Source organism: Coenobita brevimanus, chromosome 15, assembly GCF_032717465.1.
Source record: "Coenobita brevimanus isolate Jiangsu-jjx chromosome 15, ASM3271746v2, whole genome shotgun sequence".
NCBI classification, from domain to species: Eukaryota; Metazoa; Arthropoda; class Malacostraca; order Decapoda; family Coenobitidae; genus Coenobita; species Coenobita brevimanus.
Window position 1 is genome coordinate 19,968,134 of NC_136968.1, and position 17,029 is coordinate 19,985,162.

A 17,029-nucleotide genomic window follows, 5' to 3' on the forward strand; every position below is an offset into this window, starting at 1 on the left:
ACACCTACAAAGAACCAGCAGACCTCTACACTGTGGGTAAGACAGCTGCTCACGTTGTCAGTGTCATCCAGTCCACAGAGGGAACTACTCAGGTGGATCCCGTTGCCATGGTTGTGTACGTCCTGGCTATGACAGTGCTGCAACAACAGACCAAATACGAGGCCACCAATGTAAAACAGGTAGCCAATGCAGATGATCTTACAGGTGCTGGTGAGTTGGACAATGTGAGAGAATGGTGGGACCTTGTAACATCTCATGGCCCTGACACAGGTTGGTGCCCTAATGCAAGTAAGTCCATCTTGATCATGAAACCAGCTTACTATCCAGATGCACAGGATGCCTTTAGAGACACAAAAGTGGTAGTGACTAAGGAAGGTCAGAAGCATCTAGTCGCTGTGATTGGAACAAAGGAATTCAAAGACCAATATGTGACCAATAAGGTAAAGACATGGGTAGAAGAAATTCATGTACTACCCAGCCACGCAAAACGAGAACCTCCTGCGGCATACAGCGCATTTACATATGGTGCCAAACACAAGTGGACCTTCGTGATGAGGACCATACCAGATATAGAGTTGCTGCAACAACCACTGGAGGATGCTATCAGGGATTCATTCCACCCCATCTCTGACCAATGGCCACATCCCTACACCAGAAGAGAGGGACATTCTAGCATTACCACCCAGGATGGGAGGCCTTGGCATTGGAAATCCAGCAGCTGTGGCAAGCTACGAACATAGAAATTCACTTAGGCTCACTGAATCCTTATCACAGAAGATTTGCTCCCAGGTTGAGACGAGTGAAATCGACCATCAAATGCAGAAAGACATAAAGACACAGATAAACAAGGAGTGAGAATCAAGACAATAGGACCAGCTGCAGTACATAACCGAACATCTAACACCAGATCAGTGCAGAAGAGTTGAAATGGCACAGGAGGTGGTGGCATCAAACTGGGTGACAACCCTGCCTCTCAAGGCAAAAGTCTTTCACTTCAACAAACAAGAATTTATTGATGCCATAGCCTTGAGATATGGGTGGCCAGTAGAGAACACTGTGTCTGTGGCATTGCATTTGATACAAACGATGCAATGGTTTGCAAGAAGGGAGGCTTTGTGTGCATCCGACATGGTGAAGTATGCAACCTCACTGCCAAAATGCTGCAGGAAATATGCCATGATGTCACGATTGAGCCAACTATGCTACCCCTAGACACCAAGCACTTCACCCAGAAAACAGCAAACACATCAAATGATGCAAGAGTGGATGTCAGTGCTCGAGGTTTCTGGACGCGTGGGCAGAGGACTTTCTTCAACATTAGGATATTTGATCCTATGGCAGCATGTCATCGTGAACTGTCTCTCGAAACTGCACACAAAAGGAATAAACAAGATAAAAACAGAAACCATGAAGAAAAGATCCAACATGTGGACCATGGTCGATTCAATTCCCTTCTGTTCACATCAGGTGGGATGGGTCCAGAGGCGGAGAGATTCTACTCGAGACTGGGAGAGGTTCTTTTTGAGAAGAAGTGTCAACCCCAGAGTTCTGTTATGGCCTGGATGAGATGTTGACTGTCATTCTTCCTCGTGAGGTCTGCACTCCTATGTCTCAGAGGCACAAGATTATCAGCCCTCAGGCGTGTCACTCTGGCGGGTATGGATCGAAGTTACTGTGGGCGAGAATCGCATAGACCAGCGACTCCATTAGATTAATGTCTTTATTGACACTGTAAAGTTAATGAATATAGAATAAAGTAATAAAAGTAATAGTACATGGTTGGTAACCACAGCTATTGGCATGCTTGGGGCCAACGGATTGTAATATGAGGGTTAGTGTTAAGCTTCACGTAACAACTCCAAATGGTGAACTGTATTAGGAAGGTTGGTTTTGATCCTCAAAATATAATTCCCTAATGGATGGAGGTGATCTAAAATAAAAGTAGTAGTAGCAGTAGTGGTGGTGGTGGTGTGTAGCAGTAGTAATAGTAGTAGTAGTAGTAGTAGTAGTAGCAGTAGTAGTAGAAGTAGTGGTAGTAGTAGCAGTAATAGTAGTAGGAGTAGTAGCAGTGATGGTGGTAATCCACGTTCGTTTGAACGTAAACTACTTTGATTTTATTATTTGTCTCACCACCCACTCACTCGAGTAGTGCTGTTCTCGGAGAGACTGCCCTGTCCTCTCTTTCTTTCTTATTTTCTTCTGTCCTCGTCTACATTTCTTTCCTTCGTTTCTTTCCTCCTCCGTCTGTCTACGGGTGACTCTACAGTGAGTGAGAAGCCAAATGGTTTCTTGTAAACCAGGAAACCTTTTACTATGCTGGGTGGTAACCATAAAACCAAAGTATGGCACCTGGTGATCTAGTGGGTAATTTAGGCGCTTCAGTCGGACTGAGCCGGTGCATGTTTATCCAAGGAGTGGTTGGGGTTTATTGCTCACGTAATGCCACTTAGGGATGAGTGAGGCCGGTCACTCTCATCTTAAATATCGGGACTAACTTGCCTAGCCCCGGGCTCGTACGCTCTTCCTGGGGCAACACTGAATTAGATGATGGATGGATTAACTCTTCCATCTTCTGATATATTATTATAGCGTTCAAGCCATATTCTCATTGATCTGGACTACGTAACGCCGCTCTCTTAGCGATTTGTTTTGCCTATCAGCCAACACGTCAATATCATAGTAAAGGAAGAAGTGTTGCTTAGTCTTCTGTGTCCTCCATTGAGTATGTATAGTGAGGGACGCCTTCTCGCGGTGGCACTGAAATGAACAGGCCACTCCTCTCCCTGGTTATACAAATGTCCCTCAGATCCCTCCCTATGCTCGAAAGGAGAATGGTGAAGGGAACGAGGAGGACTCCTACTACCACCACTACTAAATGCCAACAGCACCACTACCACCACCACCACTACTATTACTACTACTACTACTACTACCACCACCACCACCATTACCACTACTACTACAGTTTGGCATAGATGTTAGGAACTGGAGTGGTCAGATACAGCCTTCATTAACTCTTTTACTGGAAAATAAGACAATACTACGGCTCTACATCCTTTTCCACAACCTGGCCTAAAATTGCCGTCTTTCCATCGTGAATGCTGAGTTGTAACAGTGGGTTAATACTAGATTAGGATGCTGATCACGAAGAAGTGCCGTGTAAAAGTAGTAGAGACTTAGAATTGCCCTTTTCTGCCCCTGAACTACGAGAAGTAAGCTGCGTATGGACGGAAATTTGTGCCAAGTTAAAGTGAAGGGAGTGTAGGTGGATATTTTGATCCTTTCTCAGTTTATATCCCATAATTCACTGGTAGAATAATATACTGCCACGGTGCGGCATCCTTTCCACGGCACTTCTTCGTGACTAGCACCATATTCTAGAGTTCATCTGTTACAACTCCACATTCTAGTTAGAAGGGGTAATTTTGTGCCAAGTTAGAGTAAACAGAGTATAGTTATTATATTCTTCTAATTTTTATTTCGCCCAAATTTGCCATCTCCCCATCTTTACTGCTGGGGTGTAACAACAGATTAACATTACGATATGGTGCTAGTCATGAAAAAGTGCTATGTAAGGGATGTAGAGCCACAGCATTGTCATTTTTTGTCAATGAGCCAGGATTAATACTAGAATATGGGGCTAGTCATGAAGAAGTGGTGAGTAAAGGATGGAGAGAGAGAGAGAGAGAGAGAGAGAGAGAGAGAGAGAGAGAGAGAAACTGACAACCATCCTTTTTTTCAGATATGACTCGATTTACCGTCCAGATCTTCCCCGGCCCAGTTATCTGGTTGACAGTTTTTTAAAGCAACATCCAGACGTGGACCCGGGCACCAATGGGGTATTTTTGGCCCATGCTGAGTCCGTTCCTTCTCCTAGAATAATCAAAACCCATCTGCCCTTCTCACTTCTCCCGCCATCCATTCTTGAGAGCTGTAAGGTTGGTGACGTACATTCTCTCTCTCTCACTCTCTCTCTCTCTCTCTCTCTCTCTCTCTCTCTCTCTCTCTCTCTCTCTCTCTCATTCTCTGGCGACAGAAACTTAATTTCGGCTTTGCCAGATAAATGGCGAAGCTTCTTGTTTTCGTCAGTATTCTTCGCACGTTTTTCTTTGATCTTGATGGTAAGGTATCCTAGCTTAACCCAAGTCCTTATGCCAGATATAAATAACCTTGACCTATTTTTGAAGGTGATATACACAGTTTTATTCTAGAAACAGCATATATGAAATTCAAATCTCTCAGCATCTAATTGAGATACAGCTATTTGGTTGAAAATCCTTTGATAAAAATGTTTGGTGAATAATTTCGGCTTAATATTTTGCCATTTAGCCTAGTGGAAAATAACGAATTCAAATCTGCTCAGTTTTTTCTTTGCAACACATTTTACAGAAACTGTTAGTTGTGATCTACTGTTGTCGATTGAAATCAGAATGGTGGGTATGAAAATTAAGATGGTGATGATGACGATGATGATGATGATGATGATGATGATGATGATCTTGATGATGATGATGATAGTTTACATTTTCGTTCATAGGCGATATATGTGGCTAGACATCCGGGTGACGTGTGTGTGTCTTACTACCACCTTCAAAGACTCGTCAAGTCAGTGAATTTCAAGGGCGACCTGGAAGAGTTCCTGGATTTGTGGTGTCGGGATTTAGGTAAGAAGAGAGAGAGAGAGAGAGAGAGAGAGAGAGAGAGAGAGAGAGAGAGAGAATGAAGAAAGCGACTTTGGACAAATTTATAAACTGATTGTTGATGTTTGATCTTAAGGCAGTCGGTAGGTATACATTGCTGTATATAATCCTTCTTTTTCTTCTTCTCCTTTCCCTGCCTCTCTTTCTCCTTCTCCCACGCCTTCACCTTTTCCTTCTCTTCTCCTTCTGTCATTATTTTTCTTCTTCTTCTCCTTATTCTTCTTCTTCACAGTTCTGCGAGGGCCATACTGGAGTCACTTAAGCGAGGCATGGGCAAAACGCACCCACCCAAACCTCCTCTGGCTGTACTACGAAGACATGAACAAGGATCCGCTGAGGGAACTTCAGCGCCTGGACCACTTCCTCGCCACAGGCCTGACGGAAGACGAGCTGCTGCAGGTGGCCCAGCATTCCAGCTTTGCCAACATGAAGGCCAGACCTGTCACTAATCTCAGTCTCACTTCAGAATCGCCTGAACTGATGCCGGGAGAGGCCGAGTTTGTGAGGAAGGGTGAGTTTAATTTGCGTCGTCCTTGTTGTCATAATTTTTGCCATCATTATAATTATTATTGTCTTCATTACCATCATAATGATCATCATCATTGTCCATTGTCATTGTCACCTCTGGCATCACTATCGTTATTGTTGCCTTCATTTCCATCATCATCATTGTCTGTCGTCTTCGTCATCAGTTGTCATCATCGTCATCATCAACATCATCATCATTCCTGTCTTCATCTTAGTGTTCATCATCATTGCCGTTACATCATCATCATGATCATCATCCCTGTCTTCGTCTTTGTGTTCATCATCACTGTTGTTACATCACTGTCATCATCTTCATCATCATCATCATCGTCCTTGTCTTCGCCTTAGTGTTCATCATCATTATCGTTACATCATGATCATCATCATCATCATCATCATCATCGTCAATATCGTCATCATCATCATCATCATCATCATCATCATCATCATTCCTGTCTTCGTCTTAATGTCATCATCATTGTCGTTACATCATCATCGTCATCATCATCATCATCATCATCACCATCATCCCTGTCATCGTCTTAATGTTCGTCATCATTGCCATTACATCTTCATCATCATCATCATCATCATTATAATTATCATCATCATCCCTGTCATCGTCGTAGTGTTCATCATCATTGTCGTTACATCATCAACGTCATCATCATCATCCCTGTCTTCGTCGTAGTGTTCATGCAGTCAGTGAAAGCAAAATAGTGGAGAGTATTAAGGATGAAAAGATTTATGGAAAGTAGTTACATCATTATCATCTTCACTCACCTCATTAATGGATGCAAGCCAGTCAGACAAAATAGGTTAAGCATGTCAGGTTTGAATGACCAGGTTACAGTATGCTAAGCTGGGCATACAACTATACACAAGATGGATGGTATATTGCACCCTTGTATCGTGTGGTCCTGGCTCAGTCTGCTGGTATGGGGAAAGCAGAGATTTAGGCTTCTTCGTGAAACTACTAATCCACCATGCAGTCAGTGAAAGCAAAATAGTGGAGAGCATTAAGGATGAAAAGATTTATGGAAAGTAGTAAAAATGTAGAAAAGAGGGAGAGGGAGTGGGAGACGGAGGATGAGATGGAGGGATGGAGTGGACAGGTATATAAGACGGGGATGTGAGTTGGGGAGAGGCCAGCGAAATGGCAGGAGACAGGGTGACATGGAGGCTATTTGTTTGTGGGCACCCGTTACGGGATTAAGGCGTCTGGCTATACACAGAGAAGCAGAAAAATTTATGCGAAGTAGAAATTGTTTTCGCTGACTGAGCCGTCCTTGCAACACATGGACCTATATTGTCACTGGGTAAGGAAGCTCCCTAGCACCTCTTCCTTAGTGATTTATTTTGAGATATGGCTGGTTAATATCCTTCTGTACGTTATTTTTCCAGAGTATGGTGATTTAGAAGTAGTTATGTAAGACTGAAGAGTACAGTAAGGTATAATAAACAAACCGCTTAGGAAAAGGTGTCAGGGATCTTCCTTAACTGACAAGAATACGGGCCATGGTGTAATACATGGACCATCCTTTACTAGAAATAGGTAGATATAAGCTGGGTGAGATTAAGGTGAGCCCACAGATAAAGGTGAAATAGCATGTTTTACCTGACAAAGATCCATAACCCTTTGCAGCTCAGTTGATGGCCAAGTGAAGTCAGATTGGAAGATCAATTTAACTATTAATGAAGGAGGCTCATGTCCACCTCATTACTAAATTTCATCTAAATTCACGCAACTGCGACTTAGTTTTCAAGTTGTAGGAGTGGCCCAGTTCCATCAGGTGAATTTACACTGAGTATTGTATGCTCTTAGTGGCACTGTTCTCAGTGTTCATCCTGTGTTCTTCTCTCCCTACAGGTGCCACTGGGGACTGGGTCAATCGCTTCACTCCCCAAATGAAGGCCAAGTTCCAGGTACCATACTCACAAATTTTCTTGGGCATGATTTGAGTATGAGATTGTTACTTTATGCTTTTATTTCCACTCCTGACACTTTATAGCCAATCTTGAGTTAGTATTATGATGAAAAATTTATACCAAAAACAATTATCTGTGATATTAATGAACCACTGCAATTGAGATTTGTTTATTGCAAAAATTGACAAGGATCTTTATTCTTCTCCAGGCTTGGGTGGAGACGGGGAGTAAGGCAGTCGGGGAGGTGCCACCTAGGTACACCCAGGGATAAAAGTTCACTTAACTTTACACCTTGTCTGTTTCCCACTCTTCTTTGTTGGGTAATGTTCAAATGCTGAGAAGCCTGGTGTGTTTCTCTTCCCATTAATGATGCCCTCTAATCTAAACTATTAGTTGTGGAAGGCTGGGTGTTGTCCTGCTCTGAGTGATGCTAAGTGAGCTCATTCAGCTCAGTTTAAGGACACATCCGATGCGTGGATGTCCGGAGGGGTGGGTGGGTTGTAGTATGGTGTTGTGATCGAGGTGTTGTATTGCCCTGCACATGAATACAGTAGGTAGGTGTTTTTTCATTGCTTGTGTTGGAATATCTGGAGGTGGGATATTGTTGTAGAGGGTTTGATAATGTACATATGTGTGGTGAGTGTTTTATGTGCCTAGGTGTGTTGTGTGTTTGTTTCATAGAAGGGCATGGGTATTGTGAATTGGAGACGGCTGCTGCAGAGAATTGTGTGCCCCTCATATCGAGGTAGTTCTGACAGGGAGGACTTTTGTTTCAGACTGCAAGTAAGCTGTTGGTGTGATTTTGGTGGAACCTGTGGTGATGCATAAAGCATTATTCTGTATGATCTGCAATGTGTTGTAGCAAACATTAGATAGGATGGGAGCCCATGCCGGGGAGGCATATGACATTACTCATCTAATGTTTGTTGGGTAAGAAGAGTGTTTCTTTTTGTTCAACATAGTGTGGCCTTATACTCGTAGTTGCCCTTAGTGCATTGAGTCTGGGGATGCACCGCCTCTTGATGTACCTGGCCCTTGAAGGTGAGTCCAGTGTTATATGTCACTCCAAGGGTCTTAACAGAGGGTGTGTGTGGCACATGTACATTGTTAAGTGTGATGTGGGGGGAGTGCCTGTGGTCATGTTTACTGCTAATGATGAGTGTGGTGCTGGAGTTGACTGGGGCAATCATCAGCCTGTCGTCCACACAAGTCTGTAGTGTGCTGAGCAAGTCCTGTTGCGGTGTGGAGTCTGTGTTTGCAACGAAGTGTGTGGTTATTTTGGTGATGCCATCTGCATAATGAGGCAATGTTTGTAAGTGGCTGGGGTGTGGGAATATGTGTGTATAGTTCGAAGAGTATGGGTGAGACAAGAAAGACCTGTGCAACTACGTTAGGGAAATTTCTTGTTCATGATGACTTGCCGTGGAATATAACATTTGCTTATCTGCCAGATAAATAGCTGGCAAGCCAACAGTTAGTGTTGTTCTCCATATTCATTTTCATTATCTTGGTGATTACTTTGCATCGCGGGATGGCATCTACTGCTTTACTTATCTGTTGTGAGAAGTGTACTCTGACCTGGTGTCGTGGAGTTCATGCCACTCGATGCTCGTTGCGTGAGATTAGCCAGTAAGATGCTTGTAGAAGACATTGCTTTGAATCCGTGCAAGGGGGACATGGGGAATGACTTTACTGAGAGTGAGACATTCACCTATTTTGGATGGTGTGCTAAGTAGTGTTACGAGTCTGTACAAAGAAGGGAGTGTCGGGTCATTGTTTGCTTTAGATATATTGGTGACCGTTCCATGTTTCCAAATACTGAGAATGCTGCAGTGTGAATATGAGTAGTTTCTGATGTTTGTCAGGGTCTGGATGCCTTGTGGTCCTTAATGCTCCAGGTGCAGGTTGCTGATACCATCTGGCCCTGTGCTTGTAGAGTTCTTTTTGTTGATGTTAAGTGTCTCTTCCGGAGCGAAGGGGGATGCACTGTGATCGAGAGAAAAGGATGGCCTATGTTGAAAGGTTTGTTTTCAGACCCTGTGCGTGTTGTGACTTATGTTTTGTAGTGATTTGTGAGAATATTTGCTTGTTCATTGTAGGATGTGATGCGTTGGGTGTTGTAGGTGATGGTACTGTGGGTCTTGGAAGTGCATGTTTGTGATTTAGTGATACTGTTAAATATTTTGTACAGTCTAGAGGTGTCTGTGAAGCGACAAAGTGTTGTTACAAAGGCCTTCCAGTTTTCCATATTCTTTGTGCAGAAATGTTGTTGATCACTTTGTTTAATTCTTGAAGCCTTGTGATGGTGTGTTGTGTGTGTGGGATAGGTGAGGTGTGTTTAAATCTGTTGCATTGCCTTATGAGGCAGACAATCTTTGGTGAAAGGTTTGGGTTTTAATGTATCCTGTTGCCTCGTGGGTTGTGGTGTTCGTGTGTGTTGAGTATGATGCTGTGGACTAGTAAACAGGCAACTGGAGCTGCATGTTTCTAAGCCCTTAGATGATTTTCCCTGATAGTGTGTACCAGGGAGCAATATGATGGACATTCCCTAACTGTGAAGTAGATGCAGTGGAATGGCTGAGAGAGGCTTGGTATGTTTCTCTGTCAATAGCTGATCCTCTTTGGTGTGAAATGTCAGGAAGAAAGTGACACTTGCTTGATCGTGAACTAGACGCAGTGGAACAGTAGGCTAACTTGATGGTGGAGTTGTTGATTCATGAGTTCAAACCTTCCTATATAAAGGGTATATCAACTCTTGCTATACTATATATCTGTGGCAATATTTTCTTAACACTTTGAAGATTAATTATATATTTCTGTATATTTGTAGTTTATTCTGCTACTATCACTATTTTTGTTATTATTACTCTGATCGAAAATGAGTTTTACAAAATAAAGTTTTTGTTCGAGTTTATGAATATTCTGTATTATATGACCCATAACTCTTGTACAAAATTTGTTCAAATAATACCAAAATTCTGAGCTGACCCTGTCTTATAAATATGGCCTTTGACCTTTCTCTGTGACCTTGACCTTTGATTGTGCTTATAATCACACCCTGTTATTCGTGTCTTATCCACAACCTTTCACAAATGGTGTAAATCTGATGAAAATTTCAAGTTGACCACGCCCCATGATCTAGAAATTTGACTTATAGTACTTAAAAAAAAAAAAAAAAAAAAAACTTTACTCCATGCCCCACCCTCAGCCATTCAGCCAAGCTATAGTAAAAGCAGACTACAACTTTTTGAGTTATTTTGTTAACCATGACACATACGATTCGAAAATTTGATCTTGACCTGTGACCTTGATCTTTCAATGAGCGTTCTCAAAACATAATCACCCAATTCCTGCCATACCCTCAGCTCTTCCTCCAAGTTTTGTCATAACTGGATAAAAACTGTTGACGTTGATTTTGCTGAATCAACGTTTGACCCAGCCCCGTGACCTACATCTTTGACCTATTGTTCTTGAAAGACAAGAACATTCCTCTTGTTCTGTTCTTCAACCGTTTCCCCAATTCTGATTGAAAGCAGATTACAACTTTTTAAACTTTTCTTTCACACACACACACACACACACACACACACACACACACACACATCACTCAAAACAAAACATCCTTTCTCGTTTCGCGAGTCCTGGGTACAAAAACGTGATTTGGGTTGAGAGGGGTAGGGAGGATGGGTTTGGGTGGTGGTGAGTGTTGGAGCAAGGAAGAAGTAATACTTACCTGTTAACAAAGGTGGTGCAGGTTGCCTTCAGTGGATCTGTCTATCCCATTCTCTTCTCTCTCTCCGAGTATGCCTGGGCAAGTCCAGTCCAGCTGTTGTAAACAACAATAAAAGCAATAAAGCCGTTCAGTCTCTCTCCCAGTAGTGCGTTTTACCACCCACCTCCCTCGGGAGTCGCCGACCCCCAAAACCGAGTCAGCAGACTTTCGCTTTGTACAAATATTACCTCACTTTTATTTATGCCTTGTGCTACTACAGCATCACTATATTTATTCCTATATTTATTGTGGAAAAATATCATAAAAAAATTTTCATTCCTTTATAAATAACATATTGTAACGAAAGATGTAATTTTTCTTGATTTGTCTGGAGATAATTAAAGTTGATTTAAATGTATATAAATGAACACTTTTGTTCCCCATTTTCACATAGGATTAAAAGAGGCCAAAAAAAGTAATTGTAATATTTCTTAATTTAAACAATGAGGAAGTAATTAAACAAATATATAAATAAATAAAAGCGAAACAAGTTCCGAACTGCTACATCTTGCTTACTATACCGTTGGAAATATGGAACTGCTTGCACCACACATGCTTGGCAGTGGGATCGCCACACACCTAGGCCAGCATTGAGAGATGAATTGGATAGACGCCTCGTCTTGTATGACAATGAACATTTGCGAGTTAATACTAGTTGGTATGGAATTATTCATACCAAGTCAACAGTTCACTAAAAGGTCGAACTCTCCAAAAATGATTTGACAGCAATTATGCCAGAGCAACAGCCCAAACATCATTAGCATAAAACTCTTACTGAAAAACAAAAACATCTGAATCACTCTCTCAGTTTAAAATTGTTAGAAACCATGCAAAAGCTGTAATAAATATCGCTAAATCAAACTTTCCTCAAAATCAAGCATCAAAACTACTTAACAGCCCTAATGACAATTGAATATTCTGGTCAACTATCAATTCTTTCAATAATAACTTTAACAAATCATCATCCATTCCCCCACTAAAATCTTCTGATGGCAACATTACAAATGACCCGCGTGGGAATGCAAATATCTTTCTTTGCCTGTATATTTGCCAGAAATTCTACCATACAGGAAGTCAGCCAGAACGTCCCAGTACTAGAACTTGACTCTCCCGAAATTTTTCCACTTAAAATTCAGACAAGATACGTAAATCCATCCTAGACATTTTACGTACCAACAAAGCTCCAGAACCAGATGGAATTTTTCCAATAATTTTGAAGAAGTGTTCCCCAGAGGCTGCCTCTGTTCTAGCTAAATTATTCAGACTAGGCATACTATGCTTCTTCATTCCCTAATTCATGGGAAGAAGCCAATATCCACCCAGTTCCAAAGAAAGGAAATTCCTCTGATGCCTCTGATTACAGAACAATAGCTGTCACATCTCTTGGTAAAGTATTTCAAATTTTAAGTAATAAGCACATAGTTAAACATCTTGAATCCAACAACTTAATTAGTGATAGACAATATGGTTTTCGCTGCGAAAGATCCACCACTGACGTATTTAATCTCCTGACTCGTACCATCCATCAGTCAATCGACCTGCATGGAGAAACTCATGCAGTAGCCCTTGATATTTCTAAAGCTTTCAACAGAGTATGGCACCATTCCCTGCTGTCCAAACTCCTTTGCTATGGACTAATGTCTTTTCTTCCTCTGCTTTCCTCATACCTCAGCGACAGAAAAATAAGATTAAAGGTAGATGATGTACATTCCACTCAATTAATGCTGGCGTGCCACAAGGATCAGTTCTGGCGCCAACCCTGTTCCCGGTTCATACTAATGATCTCTTATTTGTCACCCAGAATCCCATCCATTCATAAGCAAATGACTCAACACTTCATAGTTCATTCACACTCACCCATTTACAGTGTCTAATATCTCTAACTCTCAACTCAGTACAGCCATCTCCATAAATCAAGACTTCTCTACGATCAATGAATGGGGACAAAACAATCTTGTCTCATTTAATGCTAGTAAAACCATATATATACAATTTACTAATAGACTGATGCTGCCAGATTCGTATATTACCTTCAATGCTACCAATAATCCCATTTCTAAAAGTACTGAAATTCTTGGCGTCTCACTTAACAATGCCCTCAGCTGGACCTCTCATGTCAGATCGCTTGCTAAAATCGCCTCAAAGAAACTTGGATTATTGTACAGAGTCCGTAACTTCTTCACTAACGAGCAGTTAGCTATAATTTATAAGAGTCATGTGTGCTCTCAGCTTGAATATTGCTCACCCTTGTGGAATGGATGTGGAGAGGTCGCATTAAAACAACTAGACAAATTTCAGAACAAAACTGCTAGAATTATTTATAATTCTCCTATTATAAATAAACTACCTCCCCAACAAGTAAGAAGGAATGTTGCTTCCCTTGCATTATTTTACAGATATTTTTATAGCAAATACTCAGACGAAGTTGCGTCCATTGTGCCACCTCTCCATGCCTTCCCTCGTGCCACACAGGCATCTGGTAGCGCTCATGACTGGAATGTCACTCAGCCATATTGCAGAATTTCTGCCTATCAGAATTCTTTCATTCCCCAAACTGCATCTCTCTGGAACTCGCTTCCCCAGAGTTGTTGTCACGAATCAAATTCGCGACATTTCCCTTTTGTGAAAAACACGAACTATTAGTGCAAAACTCACTGTGTATCGCTCAGTTAACGGTTTCTCTCTCCACTTCGGTGGTATACTTTTCAAAACATTCGTCACTGTTTCAAAAGTGACCGATTTAATGCACGTCACTAAGTGCTCTACTGAGCGATACTATTGTTTCTTTATTGTTCGCCCCTGCTTGCCTCGACCATTAGAAAAATGTGGCCTAGTGCTCCGCTTTTGTTTCCCAAGACTTAGTCAGTCCAGTGTTTGCTCTGACGGAGAGAGGTTCTGTGCTCCAGAAGTGCGAGAGAAGAGGTCACTAGCACCCAGACTCCACTGAGTATAGTTTTCTCCAAGCTCCCACTCCCTGGGTGATACACAGCATTCATCGACCAGTATTTCCTTTTTGTATTTTCCTAGGTTTAAGAGTTTAAATAAGGTGTTTTTTTTTTCTAGGCGTAAGAATTTAGCTCGTGTGTGAGTGAGTGAGTGCGATCTCATTAATTTGATTTTGAATTGTAACGTTAAATTTATTTTGTAATCAATAAATTTAACAGTTCTTTTTCTTGAGCTTAATGTAAAGTAAACTCTTGTTTCATTTCTCCACAATTAAGCTTATTTTCCATATAGCTCCTAGCTTGCATAAACGTTTTGCTATTCATAACTGGTACTTAGGCCAGCCTTGTATTAAACTTAAAATCCGTTGTGCCTCCTAGGAGTTAAGCACCAGCAAGAACCTGATACTATTATTAGTATTAGTTATTTATTGTCAGGGGTGAAGTAACTTTCTCCAGAGGCTAACAGTAACAGCAATCGAGTAATTAGTCTCTGCTGTGTACTGTTGAGAAAGTTTATAAATTCTCGTTCTTAGAGAATCGCGCGAAGAAGTCAGCGTAAAGTAATCGTTGCTTGATGTAGTAAGACGATCATTGTCCCTGCTCTTCAATATTATTGAATATTATTATCAATTAAATAATATTTAGCATTTATTTTAAAAAACACCGTGATATTTTAAAAACCCCGTGACAATTGGCGACCTCGCCAGGATATTAACTCCTAGCTCTAAAGCTATTCACGAGATAGTACTCACTTGTTCATATTTAGGTATTTATCATTAAAATTTATAGGCACAAGCTTACTGGTGTTTACCGTTAATTTAGCAAGTGAATTTTTGTTTTATTAATCCATAGAGTATTTAACTCTATTTAGTACTTTATTTTTGGTAAGGCCAGACGATTTTATTCGCTCCCGGGTAGCCGCCGTACCCATTGTGTTAATTACTGAGTTCTCAGATATTTGCATTTTTGCTTTAATCTTTGCCAGTTCACTAGATAAGACTGGTCACCACTAGCTTGTGTACCCCCTCCACAATATGTCTACCCCCGATGTATATATGTTCCCCCCCCCAATGCATACATGCCCCCACTAAATTTGCTAGGTCAGCATGCTCTCCCACGCCTGAAGACGGCGCTATTGCATCAGTTCTTAGCAGACAGCTGACACGGGTAGACTGTTTTACTGTGAGCTTGTAATAAACTCCTTATCTAGCTGTTTGTACACGGAGTTTCTATCACCAAAGTATTGCAAGTTACATTTGGTAGCAGCGGTGTTTCGAACCATCACATTCTGACTGCCTCCTTGGATTTTTAGTGATACAACAAGATACACGACGTCTCGCATCTGCCAGCCTCGCCCCTTTCTCCGTGCCTCTATACCTTGGCTGTGCTTTTTGAGTGTACCATTTTTCTTGACAGTGCTCACCTCTCAAACAACCGCACCCATACGCCTTGTTCCTGACCGCAAGTGTCATCGTCGCTGCCCTACGCACCTGTTGCACCTGTTCCCAGCACCTGTTCTGGACTCATCATAGCTCCTGCCCCCACGGTGCCACTTATCACTGTCTGCCCGCTGTCTGCCCACCACCATTCTCTGCATTTGCAATTCACCAGCTCTACACCTGCCTTGTGCCGACATCTGCCTCACCACCCACCACCGGCCTCCACCGTCGCCCGCATCTGGTCTGCATTATGGAGCCTCCTAAGACCGCCACTCCCTGCCGGTGATTCATCGCGGCGTCTCCTCTCCTCTCCACCCAGCTGTCTCTACCCCGCAGCCCAGCCCCGCCCAGCCCCACCCCGTCGCCCCGCCCCGCCCCGCCCCGCCCAAGCCCAGCTACGCCCAGCCACCCTGCACGTCATACCTCTCGATACTCCCGTTTCTACTGTGTAACTATGGTATATCTTTCCTTTCTATAGAGATTATCCTCGATTTTCTCTACAGATTGGTTATTGTAAATATTCCATCTCATTTCCATTACCCCGTTTTCATCTTCACCTACGTTATTTATTATCCATCTCATCCTTCGCATTTTATTTAAACCATCCATGCCCGCACCTTCATTCATTTTCACACCTAGTGTATTCCATTCTCTCATTGTTATTTATACATTTCCACCTACGTATCCATCTTCATCCTTTCATCTTCCATTGCCGCATTAAATGTCATACTTTCCACGTCAACCGCTTACCGCCAGCCCTCTCGACCCGGAAACATCACCTGCTCATACCCCGTCTGCCGACTCTAACACAATCACTCATTTACGAAGTGGCAAAGAGTACCACCGCCCTGTACCTGAGACTCCCGTTTCACTTCCCGCAGAATCACTTACTACCGGTCCTACCCTCGTAAATCCAGATACTTCCTCCTCTACTCCTGCCTCTACTCTCCCTTCTTCTTCCTCTACTCCTTCCACTGTCGTTACTTCTCCTGCCTCCCTTCATACCCCGTCTTCCTCGCCCTTAACTGCCACTGCCTTCTCTCTCTCCCACACCTCTCCTCCCGCCACTTCTGCACTTCCAGCCATGGCCAACCCTCCACAGTCTATCTATCTCGACGATGCCAATCGTCCCAAATTTACCGGCCAGGACCCAACTTGGTCTGTCTATGATTTCCTCAGAGAAGTCGAAACCGAAATAAATAATAGACAAATTACCGAAGAATCGCTCAAAGTAGCTTACCTCCTCAGTCGCTTGCATCACGGTAAATCAGACATCGGATCCGCGATCCGTGCAGGACATTTCGATAGCATTCGTACCTTTGCTGATTTTCGTACGGAACTCATCAGCCTTTGTTGCCAACATTACCATCACCTCCCCTCACTTGCGCATGCTCACCTTCCTCAATGACAGTGATTTCATTATGGATCAATTTTCTCTGGCCTTCAGCCGTTCATGGGTTCATCCGACAGTTGTGTTTCCCCCTGTGGTTATCGCTTTCATAGGTTTTCTACCCATCATCTGTGCAGTGCATTGTTGTGTCAGACAAATGGAACGTCGACTCCAGGAAATCAGAGTCGCTACAGGCATAGTACGCCCTACACACGACGTAGAAACTCCCCGTACTTAGTGCCCTCACATTCAGTGACTAGCAATGCCATCTGACAATTAACCAAACTGTGAACAGCACTCTGCCTACTAGAAAATGATGGTATTTC

General features: G+C 42.5%; 1 protein-coding gene across 1 annotated transcript; it reads left to right on the plus strand.

Moving 5' to 3' along the window:
• Positions 1 to 1,567: 1,567 nt before the first annotated feature.
• LOC145390693 (sulfotransferase 1C4-like) lies at positions 1,568 to 7,190 on the plus strand. The gene is made up of 5 exons (XM_080265483.1): positions 1,568 to 1,674; positions 3,782 to 3,938; positions 4,538 to 4,664; positions 4,933 to 5,211; positions 7,099 to 7,190. The coding sequence occupies exons 1-5, from the start codon at positions 1,568 to 1,570 to the stop codon at positions 7,188 to 7,190; spliced, it is 762 nt and encodes a 253-aa protein (XP_080121609.1).
• The last annotated feature ends 9,839 nt before the right edge of the window (positions 7,191 to 17,029 follow it).

Coding starts and splice junctions, on each gene's coding strand:
- LOC145390693 (XM_080265483.1), top strand. CDS start 1,568: ATGTTGACTGTCATTCTTCCTCGTGAGGTCTGCACTCCTATGTCTCAG. Junction 1,675..3,781: donor GGGTATGGATCGAAGTTACT/GTGGGCGAGAAT, acceptor TCCCCGGCCCAG/TTATCTGGTTGACAGTTTTT. Junction 3,939..4,537: donor CCATTCTTGAGAGCTGTAAG/GTTGGTGACGTA, acceptor TTTCGTTCATAG/GCGATATATGTGGCTAGACA.